The sequence below is a fragment of the Lutjanus erythropterus genome, chromosome 14, assembly GCF_056507025.1.
Source record: "Lutjanus erythropterus isolate fLutEry1 chromosome 14, fLutEry1.hap2, whole genome shotgun sequence".
In the NCBI taxonomy this organism is placed as follows: Eukaryota; Metazoa; Chordata; class Actinopteri; order Lutjaniformes; family Lutjanidae; genus Lutjanus; species Lutjanus erythropterus.
In genome coordinates, this window is record NC_139330.1 from 15,468,683 (window position 1) to 15,489,494 (window position 20,812).

General features: G+C 42.2%; 1 protein-coding gene across 5 annotated transcripts in view; it reads right to left on the reverse strand.

Annotated features, from left to right (window-relative positions):
- slit1a (slit homolog 1a (Drosophila)) overlaps positions 1-20,812 on the reverse strand; it is a 113,728-nt gene that overhangs the window by 31,136 nt on the left and 61,780 nt on the right. For all 5 annotated transcript variants that reach the window (XM_084736674.1, XM_084736673.1, XM_084736671.1 and 2 more), the window contains exons 5-10: positions 20,478-20,549; positions 18,982-19,053; positions 17,731-17,802; positions 16,181-16,344; positions 9,678-9,825; positions 2,893-2,964 (exon numbers count right to left, since the gene is read on the reverse strand). In XM_084736674.1, coding sequence (XP_084592800.1) covers positions 2,893-2,964; positions 9,678-9,825; positions 16,181-16,344; positions 17,731-17,802; positions 18,982-19,053; positions 20,478-20,549 — 600 coding nt within the window. The remainder of the gene's footprint in view (positions 1-2,892; positions 2,965-9,677; positions 9,826-16,180; positions 16,345-17,730; positions 17,803-18,981; positions 19,054-20,477; positions 20,550-20,812) is intronic.

A 20,812-nucleotide genomic window follows, 5' to 3' on the forward strand; every position in this document is an offset into this window, starting at 1 on the left:
ATATAGCATACACTTAAACTGATATTGATCTATTTTTAGGTTGGCCTTCTTTAAGTGGCTAAAATACCTTTTGTTGCTTAGCTTCTGTGCTGGATCCCCTCTCTGCTTCTCTTAACCGGGGGGTGTGCTGATCCACCATCTACTGTAGGTAATACACTCTCTGAATCAGAACTATCCCCTTAATGCCTTTGCTGGTTGCTGGCGAGCAAGGAGGAAGCAAATGTAGTGTGAGCTGGATGAGGATGAGTTCCAGCTCTCTCCCATATTTGATGGTGCGTCCCTTCAAGGGATTTGATGAAATGGAGCGGGCTGGGGCCTCTGAGCCAATCAAAACATTTACTTGTATTATTTGTGGCCTATCAAGTGGCCCTGTATTGTATCATCGTGAGTGTGTGTGTGTGTTAAAATGGGGTGCAGGGCTAAACTCCAAAGCGAAATACAGTGGACTGCCTCTGAACACAGCCACTGTTAATAGGATCCACAGGCCTCTCCCCACAGGATAACCACTAAGCCTGTGTGCCTATGTGTTTATGTGTCTGTGCGTCTGTGTGAGTAAATGTAACCGTAAATGAGGAACAGTGGGACAGAAGGAAAGAAAGACAGATGGAGAGATAGAGTTAATGGAGTATGTGGACTGAACTCCAGTCGACTGGATACCTTTGAAGGAAAATCATCATGTGGTGAAGAAGAGGGATATTTTCTCATTTGGGGGTAACAGTTAAATAAGTACCCATTTGTCTTCTTGCAAAGGACTGAGGTTTCCTGGAAATGAAAACGCGGCAGAGGAGCCAACATGTGCACTGGTGTGTGTCTGTAAACTCAGACACTGGTGTGTTTGTGTATGTGTCGGTGTGTGTGAGGGCTGTTACTGCATCCCTGTCTTAAGGAGCGGTTCATGTGTAGGTCATCCAAACTGGGACAAGGTGAAAGAGAATGTGTGTGGCTGGCATTTACTGGGAGAAGAGGACACACAGGGTCAGGCGAGGCATTGCACACATACCTGCACACACCACAAATAAGCAAACAAATATACACGCACAAAAGCCTATATATAACTTTAACCTACCTAATGTTGCCTCACAATCAAATATCTACTATTTTCCATACATAATATGCCAGGTAAACCTACCACTAAATATAAAACATCCACGTGAACATCTGCAGAGCCTGACCCAGGAGAGGGACCATATTCATCATGATGTATCGATGCTGTCTGAGGCTGTCGGACACAGGACAGGCTGGGCCAGTGAGGGCACATCGCCAGCTGAATCAACAGAGGCACTGAGGGTCAACACAGACATGCGGCCATGCACTGTTGTTGCTAAATGCAGCATCAGCAGCAGAAACAGTAGCAGGTCGTGTCTGTTTGGAAGACCAGATGGAGGAGAGCAATGCATTCCCACTGTCATTAAACCCTCTGGAGATGTGGCTTTAAACAGTAAAAATGTATAAATAATTTTAAAGTTTAGTTTCTCATTAAGCATCCTCAAAGACATGAGTAAAAAGAAACGTTGAAAACTAGGATTCCCAAAACGGAAACTAAACAATGTACTGCTGTAAGCAACCTAAAGAAAAAAAAAAGGCCACCAGACTCCTTTGAAAAAAACAGTAATTTTACCTTTAAGAAGCACCTCAAACAAACTCAATTTGAGTCCAGGAAGCGCTCCTACCCAAACATTTTTCTTTTACAGTTTGTTAATATTTAGATTTGTTGAATCTGTCAAACTGCCACTGAATCTGGTTTTGATATATTCTATATAAAAACCACAAAACTTTGAACTGTATTCAAGAAAAAGTAATAACCCTGTTTTGGTAACAATGTTTAAAGCTTACTGTAACACTTGTTTGGTTTGAGGGTTCCTGTTCCACATGGTTCAAATTTACCCCAAAACATTTTTGCATTTATTTTTGTATGAATAAATATTAATTTTCCTGTAAGTCCACACGATAGCAGTTACTCACTTTAGCTCCCTTTCCTCCATTTCTGGTAAGTTTAGCACAGTTCTTTAATACCTGAGTTTGCTGAATTTGTCAAACTGCCCACGAATCTGGTTTCTATATATTCTATGAAAATCAGAAAAGTCTGTATCGCATTCAGTAAAAAATAATTTACTGTAACACTTATCTAGTTTAAGCGTTTCCTTCCCACATGGTTCACGTTTACCCGAAAACATTTTTGCATTTGCTTTTATATGAATAAATATTAATTTCCCTTGAAATTTCCCTGGAGTTACGAAGAGATAGCAGCTGCTTCAGTCCGTCGTCTGCTCTGTGTTCACCTCATTTAAACTTCAAACTGTCCCCGGAGTCGGACGATAAAACAGCGAGGAATCCGTTAAGGAGGGCAGAGAAACTCCCTGACCTTCCGTTTCCTCTGTCTCCCTGCTGCTATGTCGGTCAGGCCTGGTGGTGTTGGAGTTATGGGTTTGGCCGACTGGTGTGTGCTGGCTGACTGACTGACCGTACAGCTGGTTCAACGGGTGAAAAACCACTCAGTCTCAACTACCAGCCTGTCACTGTTCGCTCCCAGGGAGAGCGAAGCCTCAGTGCTCATTCCAGCACACTCTCCGTCCCCTCATCATCGTCCCAGCCACAGTTTACAGTCTGCAGACGCAGGCACAACACAGACTGGACACGGCACTAGCCAGGGGAATACCAGCAGTGAAAAATGAGAGCTGTTATTATGTGCATGTAGCATCTGAGTGCTTGCTTTCCATGCCACCCCAAGCCTGAGAACAAGAATACGTTCTTCAGGCGCAGACAAAATAAATACTTCATGCTCCTTAGGAGTGGAATGAGAAAACTGCCAATTGTCGCTTCTTTTTCCAGCCCTCAACTTCTTGTTCTCATCTGTATTATTTAGCCCTGAGGTGAGTGTTCTGCTGTACTTACATCCTACGCAGTTTCTTGTAGGGAGAGAAGGCTCCTGGAGGAACAGACTTAATCCCATTCTGCTCCAGACGTCTGGAGAAAAGAGGAGAGGAGAGAAGAGGAGAGAAGAGGAGATAGCATCAGTTAACCAAACAATAGACTTCTCCATGGCAACAGAGCTGAGTAATCCTCCCATTACCTTTGACCCTTGGTGACTGGCCTGATTATATTAGCGGAGATCTATTCCCCAGCTGTAATAGGTCCAGGCATGTTGGAGTCATAACATCCTCAGAACCAATAAACAGTCTGAATACTAAAGTGCTGTGGAAAAGGGCTGGAGGGGAAAAGGCTCCATCTCAGTTTGTGGGAGGGTGTTAAGGCCTTTCGACTAAAAGTAATATTTCTTCTTGGTGTAACATTTACAGTGTCCAGCACTTCTGAAATCAATAATGATCTCACTTGTTCTTGTGAAATTTGTCTTTATCCTCTGGGTGTCTGCAAAGTGTCCAGTGAAACCTTTGGTGAAATATGACTTCTTTTAGTTTACTTTTTCCTCTGAGCCTAAGAGCTGCTGACAAGAAAAAGGTCTGACAAAATCCCACCATAAAACACTGTCAAGGAATGAAATGAATACAGACAAACACTTGCTTGGTCATTTAGTTCGGAACAGTCACAAAGTCTAATCAGTGTCAGATGGTGGCAGGGAAACAGACATCGCTAAACCCCATTAGTGTGGGCATGCATGTCTGTGTGTTTGAGGCCGGCTGCTACTTAGGACCCAGCTCAGCTCCAGACCAATTCCCTGGTGGAGCTGGCAGAGGGCTGTTTATCTGCAGGTCACTTCACAGCTTTTAAAACTGTCCTTAACAAGGCTTAGCGGGGCCCAGAGGGAGCCAGCTGTGGGCCTGTCTGGTTGTCCTACCACGCCGCCTCGCAGCAGAGGGACTGGCTGCAGGACAGGAGGCACGGGCCTGTGTGAGGTGTGGTAGTCCAGTGGCTTACTCACAATGGAATCTGAAGATCATTAAAATTGTATTTTTTTCACCACAGGAAAATGAGAAATATTTAAAAATGTTCAAAACTCTTCAGCAGACAGAACATTGTTGAGAGATTTAACCATCAGCCTCTTCTTGGCGTGGGACCATTTCCACATGATTTAATTATTCTATTAGAGACATTTTAGATTTACTGCACGCCTCTTAGGCCTCCTGCATTGCTATGTTTATGTCTGTTCGTGGGGGGTTAATGTTTTATTAGACATTAGCCGCAGTCACTCAATAGTTTTCGGTTTCCAAATTTTTCACTCACGCATCTTTCTCCTTCAAATGAGCCTGTCTGGTTGTCCTACCATGCTGTGTCCCAGCAGAGGAACTGGCTGCAGGTTAAGAGGCACAAGCCTGTGTGTGCAAGATGTGGTAGTCCAGTGGCTTATGATGGAATCTAAAGATCATTAAAATGCTATTTTTCCACCACAGGAAAATGAGAAATATTTAAAAATGTGCAAAACTCCTTAGCAGGCAGAACATTGTTGATGGATTTAACCATCACCCTCTTCTTGCCGCGGGACCATTTCCACATGATTTAATTATTCTATTAGAGATATTTCAGATTTACTGCATTCCTCTTAGGCTTCTTGCATTGCCATGTTTATGTAAGTTAATGTTTTGTTAGACATTAAACACAGCCGCTTAGCAGTTTTGAGTCTCCATATTTTGCAATCAAGCATCTTTTCCCTTCAAAGGAGTGGCCTGTCTGGTTGTCCTATGCTGCCTTCCAGCAGAGGAACTGGCTGCAGGACAGGAGGCACGGGCCTGTGCGAGGTGTGGTAGTCCAGTGGCTTACAACGGAATCTAAAGATCATTTAAATGCTATTTTGTCCACCACAGGAAAATGAGACATATTTAAAAATCTGCAAAACTCCTCAGTAGACAGAATGTGTTGATAGATTTAATCATCGGTTAAATGTCTGAATTGTTGGTGTGGGATCGTTTCTGCATGATTTGATTATTCTATTAAAGACATTTCAGATTTACTGCATTCCTCCTAGGTCTCCTGCATTGCAATGTTTATGTCTATTCATGGGGGGTGATGTTTTGTTAGACATCAGCCACAGCCACTTAACAGTTTTGAGTCTCCAAATTTTTCAATCAAGTATCTTTCCCCTTCAAAGGAGTAGCCTACATTTATGGAGTGATATAGGAGAGCCATTGACATTCTTAGGATAGCAGTGATTCTAGACCACAGATTCCTGTGGTGGACATGCTCCCTCTGTCTGTTTTCGTCTGCCTGCCCCAATGTGTCTGTGGATTTACAGCGGAGTGACAGCGCTGTGGTTCCTCTGCCCTCACCATGCGGCAGAGAGGTGGGCCAAGTGGCTTTAGCGCCTTCTCTCATCAACCGGTCTGTCTGACTGGTCCAAACCAGTCTGGCACTCGACATGCTGTTTGCATGTGTTGCAGTGTTGACTGTGTACATGCATGCCTACATGCTGCGGTGCTCCAGTGTGTGTCAAGCATATAACAAAACCCTCTGAACCAATGGAAGCCTTACCTCTCCAAACATTAGCGGGCCACAATAGGGTGGATTCATACACACATTTCCAGTGCCCTTCCTCAGTTTTATTTCTGTGGCAGGGAATGGGGCAGCACTACATCTCATCATACTATCGCTGTATTTGACATCGCTCATTGTGGAAATTGTTTGATTGTGTTGTTTGGTCTCCATCCCGAATATCATTCTTTGGGCTTCAAAGCTTCTCCAGAAATTATTTAATTCATTTAAAGCTTTGATACGATGGACAGAGATGTTGGTCTAAGAGATGGTGGAAGCAGTGAGGTGCAAATGAGTCCAAGACTACTGCAGTGCAGAGACAGGACAGCGACAGGACGGAGAGAGGCAGGCAGGCACAGATGCAGAAAGAAGCAACAGCAGCAACTTAAGCACAAGCTTGATACAGATCGACAAAACACCCGCCGCACAGGGGACACAGAGATCCCCAGTGGGGAAAATATGTATATATATATGAATGGGCATGTCACAATTTAAACTTTAAATCAAAGATATGTCGAAATAAGCTGAACAAAGTTCTCACAGAATTTTTTTTCCCTCCCATTTTTTTTCTCTCATGTCCAGCACACGTTGCTGCTGCAGTCAGAGGTGTATCAAACACTTGATTGACCATTGCCCTCCACTGTTGCTATGGTTATCTATCAAATGCCCTTAATATGGTACGTGAAAATGTATATGACAGTTGTCAAGACACAAAGCTAATGATCTACTGATGTTTAAAAATCAAGATTTCATATGGCATAGCTGTCGGTTCTGAGAAAAAATGTCCATGGATAGCGTATTTTGAGAATCATGACACTCCTATAAACAATTAGTTGAATACGAACTTTGCTATTCAAATACCAAAGCAACGAACAATGCTTCGAAGCATAGGGCACATCCTTCTTAATTTATTTGTTTTTTTCTTTCTTTCATTGGTTTGTCTGCTCCAAGCACTGCCAGGGTTTTTACACTTTCTATATACAAGCTCTGACTTTAATGCTGCTGGTTGTCTTATCACTCGAGATTTGTCTTATGTGTGCTGGTAATGTCTGTTATTTCAAAATGCCAATTAAGTGTTAATCATAAAAAAAAACTCTCAGAGCCAGACAAGAGCACACAGTGCCGTCTGACAACTTTTTAGCTTTCGCACTGTCGCTCCTCGCAGATCGATATATGCAAGCGACTTAATCCCTCCAATCAACAAAGGAGCGGCTTGGTCCAATCGGCAGGGACAAAAAGAAACAATCTCCGAGAGTTGCCTTCAGACGGACAATCAATGGTTCTCATCCAATTTATCAGGCTGAACATTTGTATGTGTGTCTGTCTTTGTGTGTCTCTGAGCTGGTGTTTGTGTCGGCCCAATCAATGCTCTTCATCCTTTTCATTAGGGCCTGAGCATGGTTTTCATTAAGGGGAAACACATTACGCCTTTGGGTATTCACCCAGTGCGTGCATGAGTCAGAAATGGATGGCAGGACCGCAGCAGCGATGAAAGGCGTGGGGGGGATTTTTATGGCAGAATTCAGTCACTGCAGACAGAGACTATGGTGCATAATAATCTGTTGTGGTAGTGTTTAGGCTAAACTGGGCCTGGTCTCACAAGAGAGGAGTACAGAAACCAGCTCAAATCCCCGCAGCCATAAACACAACACTGGCATTCATTAGGGTAGAGCAGGGCAGAGAGGTTGCAGGTCTCCGATTTGTACATAATGAGAGCAGCATGTGTGTGTTTGTGTGTGTGTGAGTTTCCGAGTGCCTCATTAACAAGGCATTAGGCTGGCCTTGATACCCAGCAGCCCGCCTCGCTGTAATTGAAACTGATTTTATAATGAACTTCAAGCACAGATCAAACCTGCTGCACCAAATTACTGAGCGGAATCCCCCCCTTTCCCTATTTTATTCCTTTGCCGTTGCTCTGCCTCCTCGAACTTGCCTGTGGTGATTTGGCGAGCCCGGGAAAGACGGAGAGAAATGCGGAGTAGAGAAAAAATCAAGAGAGGAGGAGAAAGAGTGAGAGAAAGAAGAGCGTTGTGGGAATATAAGCTGGAAGGTAAGGCTCTGATGGGCAGGACAAGAGGAATGCACATGATGTAAGCCAGCGTTTCACCCTGGTCTTGTAAAAAGATGAATCAGAACATAGTAGACTTTATTAGCAGGACACGGTTAAGCACCAATTAGATGTGAAGGGCAGGGAGACTTTTAAACTGTCTTTACTCATCTGCTGCGTAGAGAGAATCTGCTGTCTATAAAACCAGTGCATGGTAGAGCCATCTTTCAGCCGTCTCCCCGCTCTCCCATTAGAGCTGCTCGCTGGTTATTGGGCTCATAGATCACACCAGTCTCTGAGAGATTCTCCACTTGTAGAACATTACAACTGGAGGGCATGTTGAAGTGGTCTACAAACCATAAAACATGGCAAAATGCACGGCTGAGGCTGAATTATTTACATCTCAAAAGTCAATACATAGGATGTGTGAGGACTTTTAAATGATTTGAATATCTCAATATTTCATGGGTGGTCATTCATTTAGACAAGAACACACAGAAGTGTGAACTGCATGTCCAAATTAGGAAATTGAGCACACCGCTGCACTAGAAATGGGTCAGGGTTGTTGGGGAACATGGGATCTGTGACTTCCATGCTAGCTGGGTATTTATAAACAGACCCCATGGGGAGGAGGAGACCTAGAAACTTGCTGTGTCCTCCTAACTACACACATGCTCCTTGGAAGAACATGCAACACGACTGCTTGCTTTCTCTCCTTCATCCTCCCTTTTTCTCACCGTGCATAAATCACTATGTTGCAGCTCCATGTAATGCAGACTTCTGCTGGGGGAATTAAACCCCTGATAAAGAGAGTAAAAGCACTACCTTGAAAAGTCTAGCTGTGCATTCCTGGGAATTACAGTAGGGTGATAGCATGTGGGCCGTAAATGGTTAATGCCCAGACAGATGTTGGAGGACTGATAAACTGAGGGAGGGATGTTAGCAAAGCGCTCGCATGCGGTTCACAGCCATCTGAGCCGATAAGAGCATGCAGTCTCAGTCTAAAGTCTGCTCCAAGTCTGCATGTGTGTCTGTCAGTGTGGAGCAAATGGATGGATGTCTCCCTGCTGGGCGAGAAAAGCAAGCTAGAAAAGCAAAGGTACATAAAACATGCACACTGAAATCCTCTCAGCCTTGTTAACCCCCTGCATGAGCATACACACACCACTGCGACAGATACATATGGAAACACACATGCATCTCTAATGTGCATACTCAAACAGATGCCCTGCAGTGCCATTCTTCAAAGAACAATGCAGCTGTGGATGGCCCTGCATTTTTCTGACATCCATCTCTCTCCTGTAGGTCTGCTGCTCAAGTTGCACTGGGGTGAAGAATCTAAACTTCCTAACAGATCTGAGCACTTATCTACAGTGGGGCCCCAAGATTTTTTTCATAGTGGTGGCCAGATGGGGCTAGTGAAAATCTTGGGGTGGCACACTGAAACCAAAAGCCATAACTAAATTTCAGGAATCCCATTAGGCTGTTGTGTCAGAAAGTGACGGATGTCTAGCTTGAAGTGCATTTGTCATTTTCTTTCACATGAACTATTATGAAAAATATTTCTTTTTGATTTAAATGAATAGCACCTAATGTAAAAAATCAGACAGAAGCATATTATGCATATTCATTACTCAAAAGCATATTACTAATATGTGAGTCAGAGTGGCGAGGCTGCTCCATAGTGGCTCTGTTGGTCATCCAGTACGAATGTGACCGAAATCTGATCTCCACTGAACTGATGATTGATAACATTATGTAAATGTTGACTGGGGGGGGGGGGGCAAAGGCATATGTAACTTCTGCATCTACATTTATCTGCAGTCTTAATCCGACATTATCTTCTAAAGGAAACAAATCGGTTTGGATGATATTATATGATGAAAAAACTTTTGTTGTAAGAATAACAGGTGGGAAAAGTTACTGTCATGGAACCAAATATATACAGGGTTTCTGCAGGTTGTAACAAGTTAAATTTAAGAATTTTTAAGATCACTGTGACATAATTTAAGACCCATTTCATGTCTATACTGGCAAAATACAGTACATGTGCAGTTTGCACTGATGTATAATGGTTAAGTGTTGGTTTCTTTTTGCAGTTGTAACAGCATGATCAGTACAATCCAGTTATTTATGTTCAAGAAGTCTAGTATCATAATGCTCTGTTTAGAATAAAAGATGCAGGGAACTGATTAAACAAGGTGCTTACATCTCAGCCATGCTGTCTGGCAGGTTGGCTGGGATGGCTGTGAGACCTTTCCCTCTACAGTCCACGATGTTGTTACTGCAGGTGCACATGGCAGGGCAGGAGCCTCCACCGATGCTGCACGGCTGGAGGCTGTTGGACTCCTGGTGACCTGAAGAGAAAAGAAAACTGCATGAGTGGCGAAACAGGAGGAAACATGATGAGAAGAGAGGAATATGCAGCTCCTACAGGTGTGTGAGCACAGGTGGATTTGGTTGATTTTCAATGGGAGCAGCACGACTCTAAGCAGGATTACAGGGAGAGATTGTTTGCCGGAGGATTTGTGCGCTGACATGGAGCAGCTCTCGCACTCATGTGGAGCTCAAACTCCTCTGCTGCCGTTCATGTCATCAGCCCTTTGTGCTTTATAAACTGAATTGCAAATGACGATACATTCCCAGGGATGTTTTGACATTGAGAAGAAAGAAATGAAACATCCCACTCTTGACTTTATTGTAAAGCCGTACATCCTTGAGAATCAATGGGCAAGAAACTAGGTTATCTATCAAAGGAGTGCCATGGTATATTGAGAGGAGAAGAAAGACATGAATAATAGAGCTGGAGCGGTGATTGAAGGCCTCCCAATAACATCCATTGATCTCGCTGCAAATTTTCCTCCTGAGTCTGCGTTCTCTGGGTGGAATTGATGCCATTCTGCACATTCAGCTTTACACCCCCCACCTCTTCACTTCCATTTGTTCTAAAACACTTCAACTTTTCAATTTGCATACAGAGCACACAACCCATCACATTGTCTCTAGATACCTGTTCAAATAGCTGCAGCACTGTCAACGATATGGTGAAGAGCGGGCGCTTGTACTGCCGGTACAGCTTGTTTGGTATGTGTGTGTGTGTGTGTGTGTGTGTGTGTGTGTGTGTGTGTGTACAAGATGTGTGTATGTAAGCCTAACCCAGATAAAATGAATAAAACAGACTTTTAAATGGCCTCATTTACACAGCATTACTAATCCGAGTTTCAAACCATGAATATTTGATTACTTTCCTATCTATCGCTCAGCTTGTGTGGAAAATGTTGGCGAGAGAGAGTGGAGGAGGGAGTGAGGGGTGGGGGGTAGAGATTCAGGGAGAGGAAGACAGAGTGAGTGATGGTGAAAGTCAGTGACAGAGAAAGCTTAGTTCTCAAAACTCAACTCCCTAAAACAGAAAGACAGAGTGCTGCCAAACATCGGGCCTCATGCAAGAAGCCATTTCTGAACAAATTTTCTCTTATTTTTGTTCGTGTCCATGATTTGCCCTTATTTTGCTGTTTTGCCATTGATTTTGAAGATTCGGCAGTGTTTTCTTACTTGTGCTCTTCTCTTATGACAGAGAACATTTTGCAAGTGTTTGGGAGCGCTCTTACCAAGATAAGAGAAAAGCATCTTGTTTTCATAGTCCATACAAGGAAACACATTAAAAAAAACTTTAAAGGAGCAATATGTACCAACTGCATGTCCAAAAAATGAGTACTGTAGTCCAAATAATGAGTTGGAGCCATAAATGGGATATCAAGTAGGCTGAATCTCTATTAATATAAGCAAGCCGTTTCCACCCCCTCTTCCCCATACTTGAAGAAGCTCCTGCAGGCTGCAGGAACACTGCAGGAATGCAAGACGAGTGCAAGATCATAATTTGACGATAACAAGCAACGACGAGCCCTCCACTGTAAGTTGATCAGATGTTTGAGTCCATTAACAAATTCCTTGATTTAACCGTTATAAACATCTACACCTTATAAACGTGAAATGGGCAAACAATAAGACAAATTATACCACAGTTGTAGTGATGTTGTCAGAGTAGTGAGTATCTCAACTTTCCTTAATCTCTGATGACATATGTTTTATATCATCTTATGCTCAGTGGTTTAGGGGTTTTAGACTGTTGATCTGACAAAACAAGTATTTTGTAAATGTCTGTGAAGCCCTTAAACTGACATAATGCAATAACAAGTTATCAGACAAGTCAAAAATAGAATTAAATTTATAATTTAATAAATAATGCTTTTTTAAATGTTTTAGATAAAAGCCTAAAAATAAAGAATAATTCCTTTAAGCTCCGATCAGTTGGTAAAAAAAAAAAAAAAGCAGCATAATTCTTTTAATTTCTTTTACTTTACCACCAATGATTTGATAGAAAGTATTGGATTTTTTGGATGGGATTTTGGGGGCTTTACCTATGCTGATAACAAACATTTGGCCACGCCCCTCAAGTTTATAATGAGGTGGGATTGATGATTCAGACCTGATGGGTAAGAACTTTTGGTGCATCTGGAGTTTACTTCTGTTATTTTTTCTCTAAATAGAAAATTAAGAGCAATGAGGCCCATTGTGCTTCACCATGAAATTTCTGCCTCTGGCTTTTGGATTATTTAGCCGGTAAGCAATGTTTAAGGCCAGACTTCAACATAATCAATTACCTGACACATCTGGAAAGCATGTAAACGCAACAAATAGCATCAAGAGCACGCATCAACACTTGCACAGTCGCTCATCCCACGTGATCTGAGGCCCTGTGATCTGGGATGGCAGAGCTTTGACAGAGCTGGGATCAGGTGTAGGGCAGAGAAGAACTCCCTTCTGATCTAACATGGCATATTTGACAGGCCTGGGATCAGGGAGAGTGCAGAGCACAGCTGGAGCGGCCTTAACAATGACAGCTCCCTGACAGGTATACTTGAGGTGAAGCTGTTTGATGTACGCTCATCCCCTGCTCTTCCTACTGCTGTTATCCCCATTATCGCTTCCTTGTCCGTCATCTCTACAACTCCACTGCTGTCCCATTTTCCCCTGTTTTATTGGTCACAATTTATTACAGTACACTAATAAGATCTATCATGACGTACTTTATATCAATTTAGACAGCAACTAGAAATAATATGCCCTTTGGTATTAGACCCTTTTATGAGATCATTGTTAGACTTTATTAGAGGGTAATTAGGGACACATTGCAACAAAACGGTACTGTAAAATAAGTGTATTAAAGTACAGTTCTGTTGTAATGTGTCCCCAATTACCCTTTAAAAAAGTTTAATAAAGGTCTAATAAAGGATATTATACTGTCTAATAAAGAAAAATAGTGTCTAGTTGTTGTCTAATTTGATTTAAAATTTTAATATTACTGTACTGCAGAATAAAGTGCGAGCGTTTTATTTGCTTTCACCTCTCTATCACTCTCCCCTCCCCCAGCTGCTCGTTCTGCTCCCTCTCACTCCTCTTAGCATCCTCATTTTCAGCCTCTCCACTCCCATATCTCTGCCAATGATACCGCAACCCATTACCTCCTCCTGTCCATTTGCTCGCAAGCCTTTACATTCAACTTCACTCCACCTCATTTCTCTCATCATTTCTAAAATGTTATCACTGGCTTCTTCCCATTTGTCTCTTTCTTAAATTGCCTTTCAGCACTACAGTTGGCTTCAACAGTTCTCTTCCCCTTTTTCACTCTTTGTACAGTCATTTCTTCCCTGTTTCCCACTACAAGAGTCGTATTTTATTCCACCCCAAAAGCAATTTATTGCTCATTGCTCATTTCAAACATAATATTTTTACTTCATTTATTATTCCTAGGGACCAGTAACTCAAGCATAATAGTCATTAATTTTCTGTCATATAACCATAAATTGGCACAAGAAGCTTCTAACTTTTAGTTACCTCTCCCGTAAATGATCAAGGGGAACAAAGAGGGTTCACATGTAAATGTTTGCTGGATAAAATCACAGCGGAGGCCATTCAGATCAAGTAAAGTCACTCTAATCTAAACTAGAGTCAGAAGACTGAGTATTTAGGTGATATTTAGGTAAGACCCATCATTTTAATGTTTTTCTCAAAGAAATATGGATTTTCTTCCTCCTTTTTAAACTAAACAAGATCTTTTTGAGATGAGAGTAACTTAAAAATGTCATCTAGTTAAAGAAAGTGAGGAGTAAATGGAGAGAAAACACAAATGAGCTGCTGGTCATGCGGCAGAATAAGTCATTAAAAGTAAAAAGTAAAGTAAAAGTTGTTTGCTTTGCAAGTGTTATTCATAAAATCCAATTTTCACTTTTTTTTGGATACAAAGTAAAAAATTCATCACTTCTTTAAAACAGAAAATAATGAGCCCTAGATTTAGGTTTTGGATTTTTCAACTTTAATGTGATTTTTAGATTCATGACAAATGACTGCCTGAAAAAATGTGATATTATTCCTTGAAGTGAGGCAGTAAATGTGCTACTCTGCTCATTACTGACAAAAATTTACAATATTGAAGCCTTTTCCAGCCGAATATTGGGAGTTGACAGTCAGTGAGTCATGATGCTGAGAGTGCTGCAGAATTTCATCATAGTTTGCAACGACTATAAACACACTGTACCCCATTTTCCTTCTCCTGCCTCTCACACCAACAACATGCCTCGCTTTTCCCTCTTCCTCTTCTTCCAGCACAGCGCCACCCCGCCCCAAATCCCCCGCAGGTGGCCTGGCCTGGTCACAGCACAAACTAAGCACACGCACAAACACACAGTGCTGAATATCGAAAATACAAAAGGAAAAAAGTATATGTGTGTGTATGTGTGTGTGTGTGTGTGTGTGTGTGTGTGTGTGTGTGTGTGTGCCAGCGAACCAGTCCCTAATGAGTCCTTCACTGGGAGTTCAACTTCTGGTCACTCATCCACTCAAGAGGAAACTGGGAGTACGTGTTTGTGTGTGCGCACATGTTTGCATGGATGCATGACCGTGTATTTGTGCACAGAGAGGCAGAAATACAGAGCAATAGATTTGGTTTTCATTCTGTTGTTTGTTTTGCTCAAAAAGCGTGAATGACTATTTGCTACTGAGACTTGCAGGGAACTAATCAGTGTCAGTCTACTGCAACCATATTAAAATTCTTACATGATGGAAGTAAATATGAGTCCCCGTCATGCAAAACCTCAGCTTTCTGTATCTGCATCCTACCAGACCCCAAAGTTTCTCTGACACCCCCTGCTCCCCTTTCGTAACTGGAATCGTTACACTCCCACGCTTTGAGTCTCTTTCCCTGGGCGATGAATAGTTAATGATCTGTGCTGTCACGCCGTATGGCTGCGTAAAAATCACAACCCATGGAGAGAGAGACACACACACCCATAAACACACACAAACGTTGACACAAACACCCTTCACAGCTGGTGTTGAGAGTGAGATGGCCTTGTGGGGAGTGGAGGTTCTCATGCTGTTTTTCCATTGTTCTGATATGATAACCCCAGTGCACGCCATGCCACGCCCACATGCACATGCTCTCTGTCTCACACACACACACACACACACACAAACACACACACACAGCAAGAGAATGACAAAGTTCAATGCCATAATAATCCTTGTACGAGGAGGTGAGAGGCCATGAATAATGACGACTGAGGAGAATGTCCTGCTGTCAGTGGGGGCAGACTTTGCTCCGGCTGTGTGTTTTGTATACTGTATATGTCATGGCATTTTCCTGGCACTGCTGCCAGCTTCTGAAAGCTAGAGACACATGAAAGGGCCAGAGCAGAGCCGTGGGGTTGCCCCAGGGGCACAGAAGCTGTCAGGTGGCTGCCAGGTGAATACACTGACACAAAAACACAACGGGAGTGGAGGGAGAATATCTACTAGCAGGGAGTCTTTGGCATGGATGATCTGATCAAAGTGCCCATGTGCAACAAAAAGATTGCCATTTCATCATTTTTCTGTATGTAGGATTTAGTGGCATTTGGCGATGAGCTTGCAGACGTTTCGACTCATTCTCCACTTTCAAGCGTGTAGCAGAACCTACGGTTAGGGCTGTGGCGACATGACGACTTCATTGAAGCCTGTTGTCATAAGATTAGTGTAGCTCCTTTAAAGAATCAGGCAGTGCGTAAGTGTGTGGGGTTTGCCAGCGAGGGGGAGCGAGCAGCAGAGTGACTGACGGTGCAGAAACTTAAACTTAGCATTAAGTCAGTAAATGTACAGTATAGGTTAGAATGTGACGGGTATTAACAAAAAAGTGAAGGGGGTTAGCCCCAAAGTAAGCTGAGCAGGAAAGGCTATAACATTAAGCTAATGCTAATGTTGTACATTTACAATGTTGGCTCCGGTATGAATGTATCTCTTTAAGAAGCTTTGCAATCCAGCCTTGAACTGTAGTGTCTATTGTAGAAACATGCTAAGAAGCTATTGCAGAAACATGGCGATGCAACATGGCAGCCTCCGTGGAAGAGGACCTGCACCCTCTGTAGATATAAACAGCTCATTCTAAGATAATGAAAACACAACGATTCTTATTTTCAAGTGAATACACACTAATTAAAACACCTTTATGAATGTTATATTCCACTTCTGTCATATTCTGCCAATAAATCTCAGTAAATCTTACACACTGGACCTTTAAAGCTACCTTTCAATATCCTGTAAACATGATGAAATAAACAATGCATAATACATAAAATGTAATGTTACTTGAAGAATTTTTCTTCTAAAGTTTAGTCTTACCTGAGCAGCTGAATTCGTGTTTCTGTACCTCTGCCACATTGAGTCCTCTGAGCTCAGCAGGGGAGGTACACTGGGTGAAAAGACCAATTGTAGGCCTTTGCCTGAGCCACTGAGCCAACCAGGCCAGGTGACAATCACAGTTCAGATTGTTGGAGTGGAGACGGCTGTTAAAAGGGAGAAAAAAATGCAATATGGATGACATTAAAAGAAAAGTATTTAAGACCCTGGTGTTCAAAAAGAGCACTGCAGTCCAAGTAGCAAGTTGCAGCCATAGACGGTATATTGAATAAGTTGAATTTCTATTTAACATTATACTTTGACGCTAGAAAGGGAAAACGAGTCCTACACTTTATGTTGATCAGTTGTTTATAAGTGTCAGTTGTATGTCAATGTAAAATTTAGCCTGTCGTCCTGAAAACAAAAGCCCACTGCTCTGAAAACACAGACTCTGGAGTTGAAGTTCAGTCACTGCCTGCCTTCTGCCTGCCAGACTCCATTAACACATTTATCTAGTTAACAGTTAGAAACATCTACTTTTTCTAAAAGATTAGTCATGACTCCTAACCAGACACTAACTCATTTGGCAAAAATTTGGCATTAAGCTGAACTCTAATAAACGTGACACTGGGAAACAAAAACAGATGTTCCGGACCAGAATGGAAATTTCAAAGGAGAACATAGTAGCGTTTATGTCAGAGAAGCCAGTATTACAACTTAACACGTTTCCTTAATCTTTGATGACATATCATGGTCATTTTCTGATTTATTACAGTAAATGTATTACATATTTCTTTTTTAAATGATTTTCACTGCCTTCTTTGCTATTTAAAATACCACACACTGAAGACATAAATAGCATTAAAAGTGTCTATTCTTTCTTGGAACTCATCACATCCAGTCCCTGTGGCGAAACACACTAAATGATACGCTACATGGATGATTGTAAATGGCACATTCTAAAAAGGAGGAGCACTAAAGAGGACTTTTCTAAACCCAATCTTCCAAACACGGAATTCCTGGAATGCTGTGCCTGTTCAGAATAACTCTTGGTGTGGTGCGGTGGACCTCTGGAGCACGTATGCTAACTTGCAAAACCCATGTGCACAGACACGTAGTGAACACACAAACAGAAAAGCTATATAATATAACCCCACTGGGAGCGAGGAACCCAAAACTCTACCACAAGACGTGTGGAGTCACGGCTCTGAGACTCTCAGCAGGCATAATTGTTTTAATTTGTGCATAATTTCAGATTTAGTAATCACATACAATGCACAATTCACAATAGGCTGCTGGGGCTATTTGCGTCTATCTGGGCCAGTTGTTGTTATGTGTGCTTTAGATGGAGGGGATAATGGCCCCTGGCATCGCTACAGACCCCTCTGTGGTGCTCTGTGGCTATGGCTGCCTCCCAACACCGCCTGGAATGACATGTACTCCCATTGAGATCGTATTGGACTTTAGCACTTTCCCCACTGTGGAATATAGTTTCATTTTAAAGAGTCCCTCCAGAGAGGGAGCGAGCATTGTTGTGTGTAGGTGTGACTTACAAGGTTCGTAGTTTGGGCATGTGGTTGAAGCTGGAAACGGGGATGCTGCTGATGTTGTTGTTGTTCAGTGTTCTGTGAAAAGAAAAGAGCGAACAAAGTCACATCATCAGCGTGGGGGAGAAGAGCCATTTTAAAAAATATATAGTTCAAAAAGAGTTGGGGTTGCGGGCGTCCTCTACCATTCCGTCTTTTTACATCCACCCCGCCTCTCTTTTCTCTCTGCCTCTCTTTGTGGCATCCCGCTGGGAATATAACACCTCATTCCACACAGATGGGAAGCCCTCGCACCTCCCACGCACACATACAGTCGTGCATGCAAATATACATACATGCATGCACGTACAGGCATGATCACAAGCGCCCCCCAACTTGTAGTTCAAGAAACACACACACACACACTTCTCTCGAACCCTGGGCATCAGCTGCAGCGAGAGAATCGGGTCATTTCAATCAGCCTAATAGCCCTTTACCATATTTCAACCTTCACCCCCCCCTTTAACACAACCTGTCCTCCTCCCCCATAAAAGCTATACATACAGACCCCATCAAAACAACCCCCCCCCCCCAAACCACTCTTACACCATTATGACAACCCTATCACTACATCTGCAATCCATCCAAGCCATGAAAGCAGCCTTTAATGGCTTTTTTTGTCTCCCCCACCCCCTAAAAATACCCCACAAACACACATGCACAACACAGTCTTTCACCATAAAAATAACAAGGCTGTCAAAGTGCCTTTGTCCCCCGGTCCGCACTGTTAGTCTACATTGTTTCAGGTGGAGAGCTCTGATGGAGGCCTGTGATTATGATTTTTGACAAGGGATGATTAATTGAATGTTTTAAAAGAAACTGTATAACACGGCCACCAATGCGTCCGGGGTGGAATGCTCACTTGAATGGGATTTTTGATCAAGATGGTTGGAGCTCCCTTGTCAGATGGCCCGCCCAGGGCTGGAAGGGGTGTAGATGGAGGTGGAAGAGTGGGTGGGTGAGGGGGGTGTTAATGTGATGGACGGGAACGCTGCTGTCAACTGTGTGGAACAATGAGTTAATGGAGCTTGGTCTCCATGATGCAGGCCCCCTCGTGAGGCCCACTGGGGGTATTTTGGCATAATAAAAAAAGAGCCATACTAATTAAAGGTCCGCGCTTTGTGTATATTAGTTATGGTTATTAGTTGGGAAAAAAACAATATATTAATTTAACTAAGTGCTTTAATGGGATGATTCAGGGTGGAGCTGGATACTTACAGCACTTCCAAGCCTCTCAGAGCTCTGAAGGCTCCATCCTCGACGCAGCTGATGTGGTTTTTATCCAGCTGACTGCAGAGCACACAGGAGAGAGACAGAGAGAGGCTTTGTTACACAAGACACATACACAATCTTTCTGTCTCCCTGCGGGCTAGTTGTAATCATCGATACAGTAAGCAGTACACTGATGGACTATGGTAAATCAATGCCGGTTTAGTCATATCAGCTCATGTAACCCCAAGAGCAGCGAAAGGGGACTTAAGTGATTGTTTATCTGCATCGATACACCTCATAAATCTCTGTGTCTGTGTGTGAACGTGCACATAATCTGGTGAAGATGCAAATCACAGTTGCTACAAGCCATCTTTGGGGAGCTGCTTGTGTGTGACTTAGTGTACACTCAGTCAGAGTGATATACAACCCAGTGAACATATACACACTCACCAACATGCACATAATGGTTTAGTTTTACTGAAGGCTATTAACACAGCCAGATAAACAATTTTATTTTTTTAACATGCTGGAATTATACTGTATGAGTTGTGAATGGAGCACACAAGTGATTTGATTAACTCTTCACTGATTTATCATCACTGATTTCTGATGTATCAACTACTAAAACATCCAAACAGTTTCAGGGAGGCTCAGAGAATAGAAATGAAAAAACATATTATATTAGTTAATTTAGGCAGAATAGCCTTAATGTGTGTGATTTTATTAAAGAGATCATTCAGAGATACAGTGAAGGGGAATTTTACTGTTTTTTGGGCAGACTTTTTCAATGTATTTGGTGCAGTGTTAAGTTAAATCAAACAGCAATATGACGGTATCTTGGCACAAATGTTCAATCATTAATCAATAATTAAAATAATCATTAGTTGCAGTGACTCGCAAATTGTGATTTTTGATGATGCAGGGCCTCTTGCCTCTGGCAAGAGGGAGGTAGGGCTGCAAATGACGATTATTTTCATTATCATTAGTTGTTTGGTCCATAAAATGTCTAATTTTGTCCACAACACAAGATATTCTGTTTACTGTCATAAATGAGCAAAGAAACCAGAAAATATTCAAAGCACTCACATTTAAGAAGCTGAAATGAAGATAATTTTGACTAAAATTAAACAAACAGATTGATTATCTTAACAGTTGGTGATTAATTTAATAGCAGACAACTAATCAATTAATCAAAAAAATTGCTGCAGCTCTAATTTCCAGCTTTTCAGAGTGAATAGTTTATGATTGTCTGTGACTTCTATGATAGTAAACTACATTATTTGGGTTTTGGACTCACAAAACAATACATTTCTGGAATTTGCATTGGGAACTTTTAAATATTTACTTTTGCATTCAATACACCAAACATTAATCAATAATGAAAATATTTGTTTGTTGCAGCGGCCCTTGAGGCAAAATGTGATTTGTGATACAGGGCAACATAAATAAAAACTGACTCGACTAAGTTCTTCCATCCCTGCTGGAAAGGGTGAGGCACTCACAGGTTTTTGATGTCTGTAGCTCCTCTGAATGCTTTTCTGGGAATAGACTGGATGAAGTTCTCACTCAGATCTCTGTGGAGACAATAAGTAGGCATTAGTTACACATAACTTATCCTCGAGGCTGGCTTGGTTTGGTTTGTTTGGTTCGGCAGGGTGTGTGTTCTTTAGAAAAGTACCCTTTTAGGGAGCAACATTAACACATCCAACAATTTCCTATGTAAACTTTTGATTTCCAGTGTTTAAAGCATGCTTTTCAACCAGCAGAATTCACACTCTATTCAGTGTCACTCCCTCTTTTACCACACTCATCGGTGCAGAACAGAAAGCTGAAGGCA